The 20,576-nt window shown below is 50.7% G+C and overlaps 2 protein-coding genes across 8 annotated transcripts in view; one reads left to right on the top strand and one right to left on the bottom strand.

Moving 5' to 3' along the window:
- Positions 1 to 1,106: 1,106 nt before the first annotated feature.
- TAFAZZIN (tafazzin, phospholipid-lysophospholipid transacylase) lies at positions 1,107 to 15,116 on the bottom strand. 7 transcript variants are annotated; one of them, XM_021682890.1, is made up of 10 exons: positions 14,658 to 15,116; positions 14,361 to 14,489; positions 13,281 to 13,326; positions 12,949 to 13,034; positions 3,192 to 3,272; positions 3,080 to 3,121; positions 2,835 to 2,897; positions 2,582 to 2,634; positions 2,130 to 2,207; positions 1,107 to 1,978 (listed from the first exon to the last, which is right to left on the bottom strand). In XM_021682890.1, the coding sequence occupies exons 1-10, from the start codon at positions 14,764 to 14,766 to the stop codon at positions 1,877 to 1,879; spliced, it is 789 nt and encodes a 262-aa protein (XP_021538565.1). In that variant the 5' UTR covers positions 14,767 to 15,116; the 3' UTR covers positions 1,107 to 1,876. The 7 variants fall into 7 exon arrangements, with proteins under 7 accessions (XP_021538565.1, XP_021538561.1, XP_021538572.1 ...); XM_021682886.1 differs by lacking the exon at positions 3,080 to 3,121 and adding an exon at positions 3,990 to 4,095 and having other exon boundaries at positions 2,582 to 2,609; XM_021682897.1 differs by lacking the exon at positions 3,080 to 3,121.
- Positions 15,117 to 16,608: 1,492 nt separating this feature from the next.
- The window catches only part of DNASE1L1 (deoxyribonuclease 1 like 1), a 7,265-nt gene continuing 3,297 nt past the window's right edge, over positions 16,609 to 20,576 (top strand). Inside the window, exons 1-3 of the mRNA XM_044911690.1 lie at positions 16,609 to 16,700; positions 19,873 to 20,085; positions 20,436 to 20,524. Coding sequence (XP_044767625.1) covers positions 19,954 to 20,085; positions 20,436 to 20,524 — 221 coding nt within the window. The 5' untranslated portion in view covers positions 16,609 to 16,700; positions 19,873 to 19,953. The remainder of the gene's footprint in view (positions 16,701 to 19,872; positions 20,086 to 20,435; positions 20,525 to 20,576) is intronic.

Consider the following 20,576-nt stretch of genomic DNA (forward strand, 5'->3'; position numbering starts at 1 on the left):
GATGCTTAACGACTGTGCCACCCAGGCGCCCCTCCCCTTCTGGTTATTTTTAAAAACCTTGTATTTGGAAATAATTACAGATTCACACACAGTTACAGTCCTGATCATCTTTGAATCTTCTATTTCCGCTGGTTCACTCTTGTGGTTCCATCCTTTCTTTCCACATTTCTGTTATTCGTGATCTGTCTGACCCTGTCAATTTCAGAAGTTCCTACAGGTTTCGGCCTGTTGTTTCTGTTGATGCTTCATTTCCTTATGTTTGGCGATCTTTGTGAAGTGTTTTGGGTTGATCTTAACTTATGGATGGGCTGGAGACCTAAACCAAGCTCACTTTTCTCTACAGGATTTGCTTTTGCTTCTACCAGGAGCACCACCACCCCAGCCTCTGCTCCTACCGAGGGTCTGAAGCTCAATCAAGGTGTCCCCCCTCTCACCTGGCATCACAGCGCTTGTTGCTCATGGTGGCTTGCTGGGCCCTTTAGAGACCTTGTCCCTCCCGGGAACCAGCCTGGGGAGGACTGAATTGCTATTTGCTTCCCCCTACCTTACTAGATTTGAGTTTTGAAGCAAGTGCATTAGCCTCACTCTGCCTCCTTTGCGAAATAAGATTAATCCCTACTTTTGCTGCTTTGTTATGGGGATTACAGATAATGACTGAAGGTTTGTTTTGTTTTGTTTTTTAAGTAGGCTCCAAGCCCAGCATGGAGCCCAACACAGGGCTTGAACTCACAGCCCTGAGATTAAGACCTGAACTGAGATCAAGAGTTGGACACTTAGAGGCGCCTGGGTGGCTCAATCAGTGAAGCATCTGCCTTTGGCTCAGATCATGATCTCAGGCTCCCTGCTCAACGGAGAGTCTGCTTCTCTCTCTCCCCCTGCTGCTCCCCCTGCTTGTGTGCCCTCTCGCTCTCTCTCTCTGTCAAATAAATAAATCTTAAAAAAAAAAAAAAGAGTTGGACACTTAACCAACTAAGCCACCCAGGCGCCCCGAGAATGACTGAAGTTTTGAGTGAGAGCTTGACGCCCATCTGCTCTAAGGGCCCAGCCTTCCTGTCCAGCAGCCACCTCCCATCCCTACCCCTATGAGGAAGCCAGAGGTCAAACACAACACAAATGCTTTACTGGTTACAAAACATGAAAACCCAGGCCCCATGGGACTCAAGTGATGCCAGGGAGGTGGAAAAGACAGAGCAGTTGGTGAGCCCTGGCCCGTGGGCAAGTGACAGGGTCTCGGGCCCTTGCTGCAGGCTCCGTTCAGCTGGGTTCCACTTGTGGCAAAAGGCTGCTCTTCTGCTTGCAGCCCAGGGTTGGGCCCTGCCTGAGGACCCCAGGCCTGTGGGAAGTGTGGGCAGAAGGAAGAGGTGGCTGATGGCCATCCCTGAGGAGGTGGTGAGCAGCTCCCAGGTGGGAGCAGGTGGGTGAATGCCAGGCCAAGGGCTCACAGACCCCTACCCAAAGTTCTGGCCTGGCCACCTGCCCCCCTTCAAGTACCCTCCATCCTGATGGCAGGCCTGGAAGAGAACACCTGAAGGCAAGAAAAGAAGGAGGCCCCTGCCAAAATTTCTTCGTCCTTTCGTGGCCAAGTGGGAGGAGCAGCTGAAACCCTTCCTTCAACTGAAGAGGCTCAGAGCAGAGGGAATGCTCGCCAACTAGGACAGGATACCCATTGGGGGTTATGCACAAATCTGTCTAAAAAAATGTATCTGACCTCAAAACGTCAGTCCATCCCCCAGTTCAGCTGTGCCGGGCAAGAACCCAAGGGCAGCAATGAGAGCAGGCGCCTGGGGCTTGGGTTGGAGCTGCCTCTTTCCTGGGCCTGGCGGCCAGCCGCCCCCTTCCAAGAGGAAGCGAGGGCAGGATCTGGGTGGGGTGACGCCTATCTCCCGGGCTGCAGGTGGTTGTGGAGCTGCTCCGCCTGGATCTTCAGGCGCTGAAATTCTTCCTGAATGAAGTCAGTCAGAGCTTTGCGCATCTCCACCTGAGGGGAAGGACTGGGGCTGGCCTGCAGCCCTTGGGGAGCTTGGCCCAGGGGCCCTGGGAGGCTGAGGGTGCCGGGAAAGACTAAGACAGCTACAGGGTAGCCCAGGGAAGGGGGGAAAAGAGTGGCGCGGGGGAGAAAGACAACTCACAGCCGACTTGTTCTCCGCCCGGAGCCGTTCGAGCACAGGCAGAGCACTGAAGGGCTTCCCGATCAGCACGGTGATTTTCTGTAGGGAGACCAGCCACCATCAGGTGACAGAAACAGGGAGAGTGCCCACAGCCATGGTCCAACCACCCCAGAGAGCCAGAAGCCAAGTCCTGCCCCTAATTTGCTGCGTGCTCCCTCATGGCCACGCTCCCTCTTTAAAACGAGGTGGTCAGGCTCAGTGACATTCAAGTCCTGCAGTCCATGCTCTAGATGTTCTGTTCTGCTCAAACCCCACAGCTCACCCCCACCCAGCCTGATTTCTTTTGCTCTCCTTCTACCCGTTGCAGCTTCAAGCTCAGCTCCTCCTGAATCTGGCCTCAGTAGTGCTGAGTGGGGGACACGAGGCAGATGGCAGACAAGACAGACAGAGGAGGGTCAGCAGCTCCTACCCACCTGTCCAAAGCGGGGGAAGTAGGGCGGGCTGTTAGGAAGGACATCATTCATTCCTGCAGCACAATGGACAGAGGCCAGGAAGCAGGCATGGGGTGGAGCAGGGCAGCCTGGGAAAAGATGAAGCCCCAGCCCCCGCCACCCCAGGTGCCCTCTCCCTGCCACCCAGTGGAAACCCTCCCAAACCTAGGGAAGCCCCCCCCCCCGCCCTGCCCCCATCCCCAGGCTGCAGACCTGGCCCAAGAAGGATGCTCACCGACATGCCACAGTGGCAGAATGACGGGGTTGAGATGACACTCGGCAATGAGGCGTCCGATTCCTGCCCAGGGAGAGGCGGAAATGTTGGCACGAGCAGAGCGCCAGTGCCAGCCTACAGCAAAGCCAGCCCTGCCCGCTTCCAACGAAAACCAACTGCCCCGGTCCAGCTCCGCAAGGCAAGCCCTTGGTCGGCGCCTGCGTCCGTCCTGCTACCATCCCAGCCAGCCAGGCAGCAGTGCCTACCCCACTTAAAGCGTAGGAACTCAGAGCTCATGTTCACTTTCCCTGTTGAGAGAGAGGACAGAGGTAAGGCTCGGGAGCTGGGGGGGTGTGCAACCCTGCCAACTGCACTGACCTTCTGGGAAGATGTGCACCCAGTCCCCGTGGTTGAGCTTTTCCAAAATGAAGTCCATCCCCTTCTGGTAGACGCCATCTCCTGCCGAGAAAAGGCCTGCACCATCAGTCCCCGTTCTCCCAGGGCTCCCTGCTTGCAGCGGCTCAAGGACGACCTCATCCCCCACTGCACCGGCCACATGGACATCCTCCAGTCACTGTCTCTGGGGACTCTGGCTGTACTGTGGCCCTCGACATCCTTTGTTCAATAATAACCTCTAAACCTCCAAGTACCCGTCATGTGCAAGGCAGCATCATTGTCTCCACCTGTCTCGAACCGTCGCAGACCCCTGGCCCTGCTCACCACCTTCCTTGCCCTCCCTTCCTCTTCAGCTCTTGGAGCCTTCTTTCTCCTTGGGATGCAGATGCACCGCCCCTGGGGCGAGCCTACCATCTGCTGCCCCTGGCCCAGAGGGCACTGCCTGGAGCAAACCACATCTATTCATGATTTCCAGCCCGCACCTGGGCCCCAGATCCTCGACAGCAGCCCTTTCCTGAGGTCTCAGCTAGGCCAGTCCCCACAGCCATTCCTCACAGGCCTCCCAGCCCTGCCTGAGCCCTCAGCCTCCACCATCCCTCCCTCCTGCTGACCGCTTCGCCCCTCACGGGGCTCCCCCTGAAACTAGACTCTCATTATCTAAGCCTCTTGGGAAAGGGAGAACATTTGATGCAATACATGGTGTCACTGAGAGTTGGGAAAAACTCAAACTTGCTAGGCTGAAAAAAGGGGGAATGAATTGCCCCCAAGGCTAACACTCACCTTGGAGACACCTGGAGGCCATGACACTGGACCCAGGTGGCCTGGCAGTTAGCAACAACACAGATACAGATGCCTAATGCTATGTGCTGGCTTTCAACTGGGAGTCCTGTGGAGACAATCTGTGACTACATGCAGTAAGAATCTCCTCAACCTTGTCCACATAGCGGACTGTGACAGACAGACTTATCAAGTAGGGGAGACCTATCATAAAGAGGAGGAGACAGACATTGGGACTATCTCAGGTCAGTGCACCAAGAAATGGACTTTTAACCTGTTCTCTGCAAGGCCGAGTGTTTAGAAGGTGCTAGTGAGGCATCCAGGAGTCTCAACCCAAGCCAACCCAATGGGGCCCTGGCCCAGCAGCTCCCTCAGGGGCTGCAGTTAACGGAGCAAGCAGCAGTCACCACAGTTTCTCAGGGTATCATGAGAGCGGGGGCTTCCCTACCTGGGATAGCATTACCCGGTAGGAGGGGTGCATCAGAGGGGTTGTCTCCAGCTCTGCTAAACCCTGCTAGTGCAACTGAGCCATCCGGCTTGAAATCAAAATTATACTAAACTACAATGCTCCTAATTCTTTGGGACACAGCAAAAGCAGTTCTTTTCTTTCTTTCTTTTTTTTTTTTTTAAGATTTTATTTATTTATTTATTTGAGAGAGAGAATGAGATAGAGAGAGAGAGCATGAGAGGGGGGAGGGTCAGAGGGAGAAGCAGGCTCCCTGCTGAGCAGGGAGCCCGATGCAGGACTCGATCCAGGGACCCCAGGATCATGACCTGAGCCGAAGGCAGTCGCTTAACCAACTGAGCCACCCAGGTGCCCCGAGCAGTTCTAAGAAGGAAATTTATAGTGATACAGGCCTACCTCAAGAAACATGAAAAATCTCAAATAAACAATCTAACTTCACACCTAAAAGAACTAGAAAAAGAACAAAGCCCGAAGGTAGCAGAAAGAAGGAAATAATAATTAGATCAGAGTGGAAATACATGAAATAGACTTAAAAAATCAACGAAACCAAGAGCTGGTTCTTTGAAAAGATAAACAAAATTGATAAACCTGTAGCTAAACTCATCAAGAAAAAGAGAGGACCCAAATAAAATCAGAAATGAAAGAGGAGAAAGAACTGATACCACAGATACACAAAGGAGTATAAAAGAGTACCATGAAAAAGTATACAACAACAAACTGGACAACCTAAAAGAAATAGATACATGTTCAAAACAGAATCAGGAAGAAATAGAAAAGCTGAATAGGCTACTAGTAAATGATTATTTGAATCGGTAATCAAAAAACTCCCAACAAACAAAAGTCCAGGACCAGACGGATTCACAGGTGAATTCTGTCAAACATTTAAAGAAGAGTTAATACTTATTCTTCTCAAACTAGTCCAAAAAATAGAAGAGGAAGGAAAGCTTCCAAATATATTCTATGAGGCCATCATTACCCTGATACCAAAAGTCAAAGACATTACAAAAAAGAGAACAAGGCAGGGGCGCCTGGGTGGCTCAGTCGTTAAGCATCTGCCTTCGGCTCAGGTCATGATCCCAGGGTCCTGGGATCGAGCCCCACATCGGGCTCCCTGCTCGGCGGGAAGCCTCCTTCTCCCTCTCCCACTCCCCCTGCTTGTGTTCCTGTTCTTGCTGTCTCTCTCTGTCATATAAAGAAATAAAATCTTTAAAAAAAAAAAAAAAAAGAGAACAAGGCCAATATCCCCAATGAACACAGACGTAAAAACCCTCAACAAAATATTACCAAACTGAATTCAACAACACGTTAAAAGGATCATTCACCACAACTGAGTGGGATTTATTCAAGGGATGCAAGGATGGTTCAATACCTACAAATCAATCAATGCTATAGACCCCATTAACAAAATGAAGGATAACAATCATACAATCATCTCAATAGGTGCAGAAAAAGCATTTGACAAAATTCAACAACTGTTCATGATAAAAACTCCCAACAAAATGGGTTTAGAGAGAACATAACTCAACATAATAAAGGCCATATATGACAAACCACAGCTAACATCATGCTCAAAGGTGAAAAACTGAGAGATTTTCCTCTAAGATTAGGAACAAGATGAACAAGATTAGGAACAATGGTCCACTCTTGCCATTTTTATTCAACATCGTACTGGAAATCCTAGCCACAGCAATCAGACAAGAAAAAGAAATAAGAGGGGGGCCTGGGTGGCTCAGTCGGTTAAGCATCTGCCTTCGGCTCAGGTCATGATCTCAGGGTCCTGGGATCAAGCCCCACGTCAGGCTCTCTGCTCAGCGGGGAGTCTGCTTCTCCCCCTCCCTCTGCCTCTGCCCCTCCCCTCTAGCCTCATCCACTGAGCCACGGACACCTGCAGTATGCACCCTCGCAGACCCCTGGCTCTGCTCACCACTTTCTCCTGCTCTCTCTCCTTCTCTCTCAAATAAATAAATAAAATCTTTAAAAAAATTAACATATAGGGGCGCCTGGGTGGCTCAGTCAATAAGCATCTGCCTTCAGCTCAGGTCATGATCCCAGGGTCCTGGGATCGAGCCCCGCACTGGGCTCCTTGCTCAGCGGGAAGCCTGCTTCTCCCTCTCCCACTCCCCCTGCTTGTGTTCCCTCTCTCACTGTGTCTCTCTCTGTCAAATAAATAAAATCTTTAAAAAAATAAAAAATTAACATATAGAATCTGTTGCATTTCTATACACTAATAACAAAACAGCAAAAAGAGAAATTAAGAAAACAATTTCCATTTACAATTGCACCAAAAAGAACAAAACACCTAGGAATAAACTTAACCAAGGAGGTGGAAGACCTGCACTCTGAAAACTATAAAACACTGATGAGAGAAATTGATGATAACACAAATGGAGAGATATTCCATGCTCATGGACTGGAAGAATATTGTTAAAACATGCACATGACCCAAAGCAATCTACAGATTCAATGCAATCCCTATCAAAGTACCAACGGCATTGGGCGCCTGGGTGGCTCAGTTGGTTAAGCGACTGCCTTCGGCTCAGGTCATGATCCTGGAGTCCCGGGATCGAGTCCCACATCAGGCTCCCTGCTCAGCAGGGGGTCTGCTTCTCCCTCTGCCCTCTTCCCTCTCGTGCCCTCTGTCTCTCATTCTCTCTCTCAAATAAATAAATAAAATCTTAAAAAAAAAGTACCAACGGCATTTTTCACAGAACTAGAGCAAATAATCCTAAAATTTGTATGAAACCACAAAAGACACCAAACAGCCAAAGTAATCTTGAAAAGGAAGAACAAAGCTGGAGGTACCACAATCCCAAATTTCAAGAGATACTGCAAAGCTGTAGTAATCAGAGCAGTATGGTACTGGCACAAAAAGACACACGGATCAATGGAACAGAATAGAGAACCCAGAAATCAATCCACACTTCCATGATCAGTTAATCTACAACAAAGAAGGCAAGAATATTCAATGGGGAAAAGACCGTCTCTTCAACAAACAGTGCTGGGAAACCTGGATAGCCACATGCAAAAGAATGAAACTGGACCACTTTCTATCACCATCACAAAAATAAACTCAAAATGGATGAAAGATCTAAATGTGAGGCCTGAAACCATAAAACTCCTAGAAGAAAACATAGGCAGTAATCTCTTTGACATTGGCCTTAGCAACATTTTTCTAGATATGTCTCCTCAGGCAAAGGAAACAAAAGCAAAAATAAATATTGGGACTCATCAAAATAAAAAGCTTTTTGCACAGCACAGCAAAGGAAAACATCAACAAAACAAACAGGCAACCTACTGAATGGGAGAAGATATTTGCAAATGATATTTCCAATCAAGGGTTGATATCCAAATATCCAAACTATATAAAGAACTTATACAACTCAACACCAAAACCCCAATTAATCCAATTAAAAAACCTAAACAGACTTTCTCCAAAGAAGACATATAGATGGCTAATAGACACATGAAAAGATGCTCAACATCACTCACCATCAGGAAAATGCAAATCAAAACCACCATGAGATATCACCTCCCACCTCTCAGTATGGCTAGTATCAAAAAGACAGGAAATAACAAATGTTAGCAAGCATGTGGAGAAAAAGAAACGCTTGTACACTGTTGGTGGGAATGTAAACTAGTGTAGCCGATGTGGAAAATAGTATGGAGGTTGCTCAAAAAATTAAAAATAAAAATAGCATATGATCCAATAATTCCATTACTGGGTATTTACCCAAAGAAAACAAAAACACTAATTCAAAAAGATATATGCAGGGGTGTCTGGGTGGCTCAGTTAGTTCAGCATCTGCCTTCAGCTCAGGTCATAATCTTGGGGTGCTGGGATTAAGCCCCACATCAGGCTCCATGCTCAGTGGGAAGTCTGCTTCTCCCTCTCCCTCTGCCTACGCCCCTGCTTGTTCTCTCTCTCAAATAAATTCTTTTTTAAAAAAAAAAAAGATATATGCACCCGTATGTTTATTGCAGCTTTACAATAGCCAAGATATGGAACCAAGCCATGTGTCCATCGATAGATGAATGAATAAAGATGTGGTGTATACACACATACACACCCAGAAAATTACTCAGCTATTAAAAAGGATGAGATCTTGGGCGCCTGGGTGGCTCAGTTGGTTGAGCGACTGCCTTTGGCTCAGGTCATGATCCCAGGGTCCTGGGATCGAGTCCCACATCGGGCTCCCTGCTCTGTGGGGAGCCTGCTTCTCCCTCTCCCACTCCCCCTGCTTGTGTTCCCTCTCTCGCTGTGTCTCTCTCTGTCAAATAAATAAATAAAATCTTTAAAAAAAAAAAAAAAAGGATGTGATCTTAGGGGCGCCCGGCTGACTCAGTCAGTAGAGCATGCAACTCTTGATCTCAGGTTTTGAATCCAAGCACGGAGCCTACGTAAAAAATAATTAATTAAATAATTAATTTATTAATAAATAGGGGCGCCTGGGTGGCTCAGTTGGTTAAGGGACTGCCTTCGGTTCAGGTCATGATCCTAGAGTCCCAGGATCGAGTCCCCCATCGGGCTCCCTGCTCAGCGGGGAGACTGCTTCTGCTTCTGACCCTCTCTCTTCTCGTATTCTCTCATTCTCAGATAAATAAATAAAATCTTTAATAAATAAATAAATAAGGGGTATCTGGGTGGTTCAGTCGTTAAGCGTCTGCCTTCGGCTCAGGTCACGATCCCAGGGTCCTGGGATCAAGTTCCACATGGGGCTCCCTGCTCAGCAGAGAGCCTGCTTCCTCTTTCTGCCGCTCCCCCACTTGTGCGCGCATGCTCTCTCTCTCACAAATAAATAAAATAAAATAAATTTTATTTGAGAGAGAGAGAGAGGGAGCACAAGCAGGGAGAGGGGCAGAGAGAGAAGCAGACTCCCCACTGAGCAGAGAGCTCCAAGAGATTCGCTCTCCCTCTGGCCCTCTCCACCTTAAAAAAAGTGAAAAAAGAATGAGATCTTGCCATCTGCAACAACATGGATGGACCTACAGGGTATTATGCTAAGTGAAATAAATCAGAGAAAAACAAATACCATATGATTTCACTTATATGTGGAATATCAAAATCAAAACAAGTAACAGAAATAGACCCACAAATACAGAGAACAAATTGATGGTTGCCAGAGCGGCAGGGGTTTGGGGATGGGCAAAATGGGTGAAGGAGAGCAGGACATACAGGCTCCCAGTTATGGAATGAATACGTCACATGGATGGAAAGTACAGCATAGGGAATACAGTGCTGTACAGTGACAGCATAACGTACAGAGCTGTCAATCACTATGTTGTGCACCTGAAACCAATGCAACTTCGTGTGCCAACTGTACTTTAATAATAATAAAAAAAAAGTGGGGCGCCTGGGTGGCTAAGTCATTGAGCGTCTGCCTTCGGCTCGGGTCATGATCCCGGGGTCCTGGGATCGAGCCCCGCATCGGGCTCCCTGCTCCGCGGGAGCCTGCTTCTCCCTCTCCCGCTCCCTCTGCTCGTGTTCCCGCTCTCACTGTGTCTCTCTCTGTCAAATAAATAAATAAAATCTTAAAAAAAAAAGGGAAAAAATACTACTACCATGATTTTGGAACAACACATGAATATTTAGCTTTTGCAAATGGTATTTCTACTCACTTGTACAGCTTGTACAAGATCACTTTGATACTTCATGTCATATCGTAAGGCCTACCCTTGGGGGGGAAATGGAATATTTTGGAACATAGAAGCCAAGTATGTCAGATACTTCCTTTAACATGTTGTTATATCTTTGCTGCACGTCATGTATGTTGATAAATAGCTTTTCCCTGCCCACTTTCTCTCACTGAAGGTGCTTAGAATTAAGATTTTGTTTTGTTTTGTTTTTTAAAGATTTTATCCATTTATTTGATAGAGAGAGAATGAGAGAGAGCACATGAGAGGGGGGAGGGTCAGAGGGAGAAGCAGACTCCCCGCCGAGCAGGGAGCCGGATGCGGGACTCGACCCAGGGACTCCAGGATCATGACCTGAGCCGAAGGCAGTCGCTCAACCAACTGAGCCACCCAGGCGCCCTTGTTTTTGTTTTTTATTTTTATTTTTTTAAAGATTTTATTTATTTATTTGACACAGAGAGAGAGGGAACACAAGCAGGGGAAGCAGGAGAGGGAGAAGCAGGCTTTCCGCCAAGCAGGGAGCCCGACGCGGGGCTCGATCCCAGGACCGTGGGATCATGACCTGAGCCGAAGGCAGACGCTTAACGACTGAGCCACCCAGGTGCCCCTTGTTTTTGTTTTTTAAAGATTTTATTTATTTGTCAGAGAGGGAACACAAGCATGGGGAGCGGCAGGCAGAGGGAGAAGCAGGCTCCCCACCGAGCAAGGAGCCCGATGCAGGACTAGATCCCAGGACCCCAGGATCATGACCTGAGCCAAAGGCAGACGCCTAACTAACTGAGCCACCCAGGCGTCCCTTGTTTTCTGTTTTTAACTGTACAGTAAAACTTAGATGCAGATCAAAAAGAAGAACAAGACAAAAAGTTGACACGGAGGGTGGCTCAGTCGGAGGAACATGTGACTCGATCTCGGGGTCATGAGTTCGACACCCCGCTAAAAAAATAAATAAACTTTAAAAATAAATTTAAGAAACTTAAAAAAAAAAAAAAGAAGTGGACATGGAAGGCCTCTGTGTGAGGTTGCAGAAGGGAGGAACTGAGACTCAGGAACCTGAGCAGAGTCCCCATCTCTCAGAGTGGGGTGTGATAAACACTGCCATAGTCACTAGCCACAACACTTGGAGCTTCTGCTTATGTTTTAGAGAAATGAAATAGCCTTCAAATGCAGCAAGAAGTGAAAGCGTTCAAGGCTGTTGTCTCTAAGGAGGAGATCTGAGGATCTGGAGGGGTAGGCACTGCAGCTTTTCATTAAAAGCCCTTCATTTTTTGAGGTTACTTTATTACACTTCATCATGTTTTACTTTGACCAAGTAGAATAAGAACCTCTCCCTTGACCTCTGACACCCTTTGGTTACCTCCTCCTCTCTCTTCCTCCTCACAGCTGAACTTCTGGGAGGAGTGGTCATCCCTGCTATCTCCACTCCCTCCTGCCCCTGACACTTCCTGCGGCTGCCACTTCATAAAAATGGCTTCTCCGGCGCCAAGGGGCCCTGCTTTGCTTCCTTCCTCTCTGGCCGTTGCTTCCTGCTGCCTTGGTGGCCTGCGTCTCTGTTTCCGCCCTGAGGTGCTGTCCTGGCTCCTGCTCTCCATCCACTCTCCCTCTCTGCAATCTTACCTCTACTTCTGTGACTTTGTTAGTGGTTGAGTCTCTAACATATTCCTGACTGCTCTTTTGAGTTCCAGAACTGCACATCCCACTACCTCTGGGACTGCTCCCCTCCTCAGGTGACAGGCTCCTCAGATGAAACATGTGCAAAACAGAATTCACCTCCCCTCCCAACCCCCACACTGCTTTCCCTTCATCTCATCCTCACAGTGGCTCAGTGTCATCAGATGTCACCTAGTGTCATCTTCAAGCTATCTTTTCCTTACCCCTTCCCATACCCAATCTATCAACAAGTCCTGTCAACTCTGCCTGCAGAGCAGGCCCCTTCTCCAGCTCCCCACAGCGGCCTCCAGAGGCCCAGCTACAATCCTCTGCTGCCGGAATTACTGAGACAGCCCCTAACTGGGCTCCCTGCCTCCACTGGGCTCTGCTCCCATCCACCAGCCATGCTGCAGCCAGGAAGCTCTCACTCTCTGAACCACAGATGGAAGCACATCACTGCCCTGATGAGGGAACAGAGTCCACAGTTCTTACCATGATTATTCGAGAACCTTCACATTTGGCCTGCAACCTACATCGTCTACCTTTATCGCTTACCTCTTCAGTGCCTGGCATGTGGTTCCTGTGTCTCGAATGCCTTTCCTTTCGTACTCTGCCTAGAAAATACTGTACTTCCCCAGAGGAAAGAGCAACCTGGATTCAAATCCTGGCTTTGCCACCTCTCACCCCATGACCTCGGACCAGTGGCTTAGTTCCTCCAATCCCCTTTATCTGGAGAATGGGGATCAAAATGGTCCCTACCTCCTGAGGCTCTCGAGAGGTGCTGAGTAGTCACCCAGTGTCACACCCTCACCCCACAAGCAGCTTCCAGCACATGCCACCACCACCACAGACCAATGACACCACACTGCCATCAGTGAGTCACCAATGCCTCCTTGACTTCCAATGCAAAAGTCCCAGGTTCACACAGCCTTCAGGCAGTCCCAGGAACGGAGTGCTCTCCACGAGGCCCTCACGCCCCCAGCCGCCAGTGCCACCTGTGCAGCCAAGCCATGCCACTGGGACACACACCGGTGGGGCAGTGGCCCCTGGCTCCCTTTGTGCCCAGGCTCCATGTCCCACCTGGTCTCTCCACTCCCAGTACTGCTCAGCCAGAAGCACTAGCCACCAGTCCCCGCTCCGAAGAAAACCAGAGAAGGCCACAGAAGTGCCTCCCTGCGTTCACTCGCCCACGAGCCCCTTCTTGGAGGATCAGCTCACCTCGGCACACGGGCACACACTTGCCCAAGCTGAAAAAGCGGGAGTGCAGCTCTTTGGTGAAGCAGATGTCTGCAGCCGCGGGGGTCCTGAAGTAGGGACAGATGCAGTCATCCCTGCCTCCCCTGCACCCTAATTCCCTGCCCTCCCCGCAACAGGATGCCTGACGTTGTCGGCAATGTGGAAAGGAGGCACAGGAGGGCCTGTGGAACCCCACCCCGTGCCCTGCCTGTACTGCTGGACGCCGCCTCCTGGGCAGAGCAGGAGGAGGGCAAATCTGGGCAGAGACGGGTGAGGCCTGCCAGGCCCACTGAGAGGGGCCCATTCCTCCTCACCAACGCATCAACTTCAGGTTCCAGATGTGGCGGAGTTTCAGGATCCCTAGAGAAGGAAACGCTTCATGCCCCAGCTTGCCTGGTCCCTAGGGAGCATCTTTTTCTGTCACCCAGTTTCCAGGAATGAGGAGCGGGGGCAGCAGCACTACCATTTCCCTATGGCTGAAAGGAGCATCTTCCAGTCCCTTCGGCTGGACCCCATGTTGTCCCTGGCTTCTCCCTCTCTCCCATCCCCACCCATATCTTATTGGTCCCCACATCTGGCCTGCCTACCTCCCTGATATCTTTTGCCACTGCCTATCCTTCTACACTTCTCCCTCCACTGTTACTGCCCCCACCCCAGTCCAGGTTACTGAATGGCTCTAAAAGCTCCTTCCTGGCCTCCTGGTATCTGCCTGTGGCACTCTACAGGCCCTTCTCTGTCCAGTGGCCAGGGTGGGCTCTGAAAGGCTCCGATTTGACCAACTGGCTTCCCATGAGCTCTACCACAGTCTAACCTCCTGAATTCATCAATAAAAGCCCTGGGCACCCCTCTACCCCGCCATCTGGGTTACTGGAGCCAAGCCACTCCCTGTGAAGTCAGCAGAGCAGGAACTTCTAGGTGGTGAAGTGGGCTCCCAAATGAGGCTGGTGGTTAAAGGGTACAAACTCAGCCTGGGGCAAACCTGGAACCAGGACACACGTCTCCCAGCCTCTAGCCCAGACCTTCCTTGACCAGATACCCTATGATTCTCAGATCTGTTTCAATACTCTGTGGGACCTTCAACAGTTTAGAGAATGGAGGGTTCCACAGGCCTGATGCATCAAAGTAAAGCAGCCATCAATCAGACTTTGCCCTGCAGCTGTTTCCTCACCCCCTCGGTCCCTCCAAATTTCTGAGGCCCTTGCCAAGTTATTTTCTGAGAGGATACTGAAGGGGCCACAAATCCTATTTTAATCCTTGGGGCAGGACACCCCAGAAACAGGAGTGCCAGGGATTTGTAGAGAGCCCAGTGAGAAGTCAGTTTGTTCTACTTCTGTCTGGTCCCCTCCCGGGTTCTCTCCATGCCTCCCTGTGCCCATAACCCTGGTGCCAGGTACCCCAGAGATGAGGGTCATCCATGCAGGACTGGTGATTGGAGACAGTGATGAGGGGCGTGGCTGGGCCTCGGTTCTCGATGAGCTCGTACAGCACCTCCTTGTTGTGGACGGTGAGGTGGTTCATGTACTCTGGGGCGAGAGACGGACTGTGGGGAGAGGTCTTGGCCTCATTCTCCCTGGGTCCCAGGGCTCCCGCCAGCCAAACTAGCCCCTACCCACGCCCACAACCCCAAATCCCAACTCCGGCTGGGCGTGGAGAGCCGTGGCCGACTCTGCCTCGGCTTCGGGCCCACTCACTGGTCCAGAAGCAGCTGTAGGTGCCCACGAGGCCCATGACGACGCTGCTGGCCAGAGTCCAGGTGAACGGCGGCACGGCGGGGAACGGCCATTTCACACGCAGGGGCATCTCCGCCGCCCAGACCGAGCTCCCCCGCTCCCCCCAGGCAGCCCGGCGCTTCCCCTGCCACAGGGCAGCCTGTGGGGCCGCTCTAGGTTTGTGTCCTCAACCGTTGGAGAACTGGGTCCCCGGCAGGCCCGCGCCACAGACGGGCTCCGCTCGACAGGGGACTCGACCAAGGTCACCTCGCAGGTCAGGCCAGAGCCGGGCCGGCCCCCGCTCTCTCGCCACAGACGAGCCGCCACCGAGGTCAGGAGTCGGGTTCGCAGTGAGAAGCGAGAGGGGCCGGCGGTGGCAGCCAGGGGCCCCGGGCCCCCGCCGGAAACCGAGCCAGCGACGGCGGCCGGCTCCCAGCGGCCTGTCGCAAAATGCTCTCAGGCCGCTTGACGGCAGCAGGGGCGGGCCCTTGGGCCGGGTGGCCCCGCCCCGCCCGTCCCGCCCCGCTCCCGCGCAGAAGTAGGTTCCCGGCCGCTGGCGGCTACGCGTCCTTTGTATCTCCTTAATTCGTCCCCAGAAAAGTCTCTATAGGTAACTTGGGCTAGGCAGAACAATTACCTGACACCACTAAAGGTTGGAGCTGACGGGGCACTTTTATTTTTTATTTTTTATTTATTTTTATTTTTTTAAAGATTTATTTATTTATTTGACGGAGAGAGCGAGAGCGGGAACACAAGCAGGGGGAGTGGGGGAGGGAGAAGCAGGCTTCCCGCCGAGCAGCGAGCCCGATGCGGGGCTCCATCCCAGGACCCTGGGGTCATGACCTGAGCCGAAGGCAGACGTTTAACGACTGAGCCACCCAGGCGCCCCCGGGGCACTTTTATTTAGTTTTTTTTCCCCTTTGTTTTTTATTGAGGCAAAATTCATAAAACGGAATTAACCGTTTTGTAATATTTTGTAGCATTTTATATTCTATACCATATTTTACGTATATAACCTGTTATGTTACATTATGTAATTTTTACATAATTTCTGCACACAATTTTACAGTTACAATATTACAGATATGTACAATATGTGTATATATATGTAACATGTAATATGTGATATAATGTATATGTAGCAACATATGCCAAATAATAAAAAGATACTATGTATAATATAGTATTTTCCGTCATTTAGTACATTTCCAGTGTTCTCAACCACCACCTCTATTTCCCCGAAACATGTATCGGCTAAGCAGTCTGTTTATTTTTCTTCTTATCCTTCTCCTCCTCCTCCTTCTTTTTTATTTAAGTAATCTCAACGCCCAACGTGGGGCTTGAACTCAGAATCCTGAATTCAAGGGTCGCATGCCCTACTGACTGAGCCAGCCAGGCGACCCTAGAAACAATTTTTTTTTTTTAATCGATACAACTGTGCTTCAAAAATAATAAATAGGGGCGCCTGGCAACTGGCCTGAGGACATGGAGAGGAGGCTCTTGTCCGCGGGGGAGCCCCTAGGCTCGCCGCAGGGCTCCCCTACGACGGGCACAAGCTCGGGCTCTTGTGTCTTCCGTACCAGATGCTGCCTAGAGGCAGCCCGTGTCGGGGTCTGAGGGCTGGGCCTGGGAGAGCACAGCTCCGGCTTTGCATTTGCGCGCCGGCTCCTCCTCCCCGCGCACCCTTGGCACAGACAACTACTCATTATGGGAATGTTGAGGCTCGATTACTCTCCGTGACTCACAGGTCTGTCATCTGCCCCCAGCTCCAGGCCTCCGCCGGCGCCTGCTTCCACGTGGGTCCGGGAAGGTGGAGTCCAGCGCTCGGCCCTGGGGGGCAGAGCCTCAGCGCCAGGAAGGGTGGGGCGACCGGCCTGGCCGGACGGGTGGGTCGGGAAGACAGCCTCTTCCTCTTTTCTCCCCTACGGTTCCTGCCCAGACGGCCGCTGAGATTCCGTAGAGGTGTTGCGATCCGCTTACAGCTCCAGCAGGCGTGGATACGAGCTGGTCTGAGGGTCTGAGTAGGTATGGGAGCCCTCTGAGCAGAGGGAGGGAGAAAGTTACGCGCCCCCCCACCCCCCGCCGGCCTGAGGACAGGGGTGAGAGGGGAAGGGAACCCCTGGGGCCAAGGGTTGGCCTTGGGAGCCTGGGCTAGGCTTTGGGCTGAGGCCAGGAACAGTCACTGTGGTTCTTCTTGACCTTGGCCCTTCTGCGGGCCCCTGACCCCAGAGCCTCCGAGCCTTCCCTTGACAGCCCTGGACTGCTCAAGTGTCCACATACATCCCAGAATAGTAACCAGGGCAGGGCACCCAAGCCAGCCTGAGTGACAGAGCAGGTGGCCAGGGAGAGACAGGCATTCAGCCCAGCCAGGAGTATGAAAGAGATGCAGAGACTAGATGACAAAGAGGGGAAAACAGAGAAGAGAGGGCGAGAAAGACAGAGGAAAGCAGAGAGGGAGGTGACAAAATGTTACCTGGGATGCAGTGGGAAATTACTCAAATAAGAGGGCTGAAAGGGGCGCCTGGGTGGCTCCGTCGGTTAAGTGTCCTACTCGGTTTCGGCTCAGGTGGTGATCTCAGGGTCGTGAAATGGAGTTCCGTGTGGGGCTCTGTGCTCAGTGTGGAGTCTGCTCCAGATTCTCTCTCTCCCTCTCCCTTCTGCTCATTCTCTCTCTCTCTCTCCACCCCCCCCCCAAATAAATAAAATCTTAAAAAAAAATAAGAGGGCCGAGAGCTATCAGTAGAAGGGAGGGAGGAAGGGACAAAAGCAGAGAAGGAATATGGCTTATTTTGCAGAACCAACAGTTCCAGCCAAGGAGACACCCAACTAACTAGGTGTTTCACCTGATAGCCCCTTGCTAGGTGTGTCTTGCCTGATAGCTGCTTATGTGAGCCAGTTTGAGCTGGATTGGAGCTGAGCATGGAACCCCCCCACCCCATTGTCCTAAAGTAACTACCTTTAGCTCATTATAATACTAAAATCTTCTCCTATAAGCAGAGTTTTCCACCCTTTTTTTAAAATTTTTTTTTTAAGATTTTATTTATTTATTTGACACACAGAGAGAGAGCACAAGTAGCCAGAGAGGCAGGCAGAGGGAGAGGGAGAAGCAGGCTCTCCACTGAGCAGGGAGCCCGACGTGGGGCTCGATCAGGACCTGAGCCGAAGGCAGCCGCTTAACCGACTGAGCCACCCAGGCGCCCCGTCCACCCTTTTTTCAACATACGTTGTATGCACTAACATGTTGACATGCTAGGCATGCACAATTGAACCCAAACTGCCTGTGTAAGCTCCCTGCACCGACCCCCTAATACACTGGATAAAAGCTTCCTGTTATTAACCTCATGGGGAGAGAGTGCTTTGAGAGTCATCTCCCTGTCTCCTTACTTATAACAAGAACTAAAAACCTCTTTGCTTTCAAGACTTCCTTGGGTTGTGTTCAATTTGGTGCACCTCAAGTGGGGAACCCCTTGAGTTTGGTTACAAAGGTGACAGAGAAAAGCAGGCAGACAGAAGTAGAGGGACTTACATTGCTTAAATGAGAATGACACAGATAGGGAGCAAGCAAGGGGCTGAACCCAAATAACAGGACAAAGTTTGGGTGCATCTGAAACAAAGATAAACCAAGAGAAAGAGGGAGCAAAATGCGTTTGTCTTAAAGATAGCATCTCACAAGCAGAGAGAGATGTTGAAGGTGATCCTCCTGTTGCTAATGGTGGTGAAAAGTTGGAATTAGTTGTGAGGTCGAACTCTTGTGACCTGTTGGTGGGAATGTAAAAAAGTAAACCCGGGTTCATCCATACAGTCGAATATTTTATCCATACAGTTGAAATCCGTGTGGTTTATCCACACAGTTATTTGAATACTATTTGGCCTTAAAAACGACAGAAATTCTGACATATGCTACAACATAGATAAAGTTTGAGGACATTATGCTGAGTGAAATCAGCCAGTCACAAATAGACAGATACTGTATGATTTCTCTCTTATGAGGTGCCGAGAGTAGTCAGATTCATAGAGACAGAAAGTAGGACAGTGGGCGCCAGGGGCTGGGGGGAGGGGGGATAGGGAACGAGTGTTAATGGGGACAGAGTTTCAGTTTGGGAAGTTGGGAAAATTCTGGCGATGGATGGTGGTGATGGTTGCACAACAGTGTGAATGTGCTTAATGCTACTGAGCTATATACTTTAAAATGGTTAAGGGGCGCCTGGGTGGCTCTGTCATTAAGCGTCTGCCTTTGGCTCAGGTCATGATCCCAGGGTCCTGGGATCGAGCCCCCATTGGGCTCCCCGCTCCGCGGGAAGCCTGCTTCTTCCTCTCCTGCTCCCCCTGCTTGTGTTCCCTCTCTCGCTGTGTCTCTCTCTGTCAAATAAATAAAATCTTTAAAATAAAATAAAATAAAATAAAATGGTTAAGATGGTTAAAAAAAATGGTTAAGATGGTAAATTCTATGCTATGTGTATTTTACCACAATTAAAAAGAATGAAGTCAAGGGGCACTTGGCTGGCTCAGTCAGTGGAGCACGAGACTCTTGACCTCAGGGTTGTGTGTTCAAGCCCCAGGTTGGATGTAGAGATTACTTAAAAATAAAATCTTTTTAAATTTATTTTTTATTTATTTATTTTTTTAAGATTTTATTTATTTGACAGAGAGAGACACAGCGAGAGAGGGAACATAAGCAGGGGGAGTGGGAGAGGGAGAAGCAGGCTTCCCTCTGAGCGGGGAGCCCCATGTGGGGCTCGATTCCAGGACCCCGGGATCATGACCTGAGCCGAAGGCAGACGCTTAACGACTGAGCCACCCAGGCGCCCCAATAAAATCTTTTTTTTAAAGATTTTATTTATTTATTTGAGAGAGAGAGACAGAGCATGAACAAGGGGGAGGAGGCAGAGGGAGAGGAAGCAGCAGACTCCCCACTGAGCAGGGAGCCCACTGATGCGGGGGCTTGATCCCGGGACTCCGGGATCGTGACCTGAGGCAAAATCAAGAGTCAGACGTCCAACCGACTGTGCCACCCAGGCGCCCCACTTAAAATCATTCAGAGGAAAAAAGAATGAAAGTCTAGCCCTATGTGCTGATGTTGGAAGTTGTCCACAGGGAGAAAGGCAGGCAATCTGCGATGCTGGCCATTCTTGGAGGCTGGTGCTGGGCAGCAGGATGAACATCACTTCCTCTGTCCCACGCTGCCATGTCCTTCCAGAAGCAGAACTGAGCCTGGCTGGGACCGCACCCCGGGACGGCCTGGATTCCTCCAGAGGGTCCCAGCAACCCCCACAGAGCCATGCACTGCCCAGCCGTGCTCCTGCTTCTCCTGCCTGGTGGGGCTGAGGCCTTTCGCATCTGTGCCTTCAATGCCCAGCGGCTGACGCTTTCCAAGGTGGCCAGAGAGCATGTGATGGACACCTTCGTTCGGGTAGGTTCATCACTGAGGGAAAGCTGTGCCCACGACCCAAATCCCCCTGCCCTGCCTGGCCAGGGGCATTTCCCAGAGAAGAGGGGACATCAAGAGGCGTGGGTGTGGAGATGTGGAGCACATTCCTTCCCTGTCATTGGCCTCAGTCTCCTCCTCTGTAACATGGACGCAGTGTGCTTGGGGTGGCACCCGGTCTTTTCCCAAGTCCTTGCTGGTCCCAGTGCTCTCTGTGGGCCTCAGCCAGAGAGCCGTATCACTCTTGGCCACACCAGTGCTAGTTCCCCAGGGACCCCACCTTCCTCCTGGGGTCGCTGGCACTGAGTGGGGCCAGCCCTTCTGCGGTCCTGCAGATCCTGGCTCGCTGCGACATCATGGTGCTGCAGGAGGTGGTGGACACTTCTGGCAGTGCTATGTCCCTCCTGCTTCGAGAACTCAACCGGTGAGGAGGGTTCTGTGGGTCTAATCTGCCCCCCCCCCCCCCCCCCCCCCCC

The sequence above is a fragment of the Neomonachus schauinslandi genome, chromosome X (genome assembly GCF_002201575.2).
Source record: "Neomonachus schauinslandi chromosome X, ASM220157v2, whole genome shotgun sequence".
NCBI lineage: Eukaryota > Metazoa > Chordata > Mammalia > Carnivora > Phocidae > Neomonachus > Neomonachus schauinslandi.

Coding starts and splice junctions, on each gene's coding strand:
- TAFAZZIN (XM_021682880.1), bottom strand. CDS start 14,766: ATGCCCCTGCGTGTGAAATGGCCGTTCCCCGCCGTGCCGCCGTTCACC. Junction 3,273..12,948: donor GTGTGTGCCCGTGTGCCGAG/GTGAGCTGATCC, acceptor TTTTCTCGGCAG/GAGATGGCGTCTACCAGAAG. Junction 2,898..3,079: donor GTTCCTACGCTTTAAGTGGG/GTAGGCACTGCT, acceptor CTCCCTGGGCAG/GAATCGGACGCCTCATTGCC.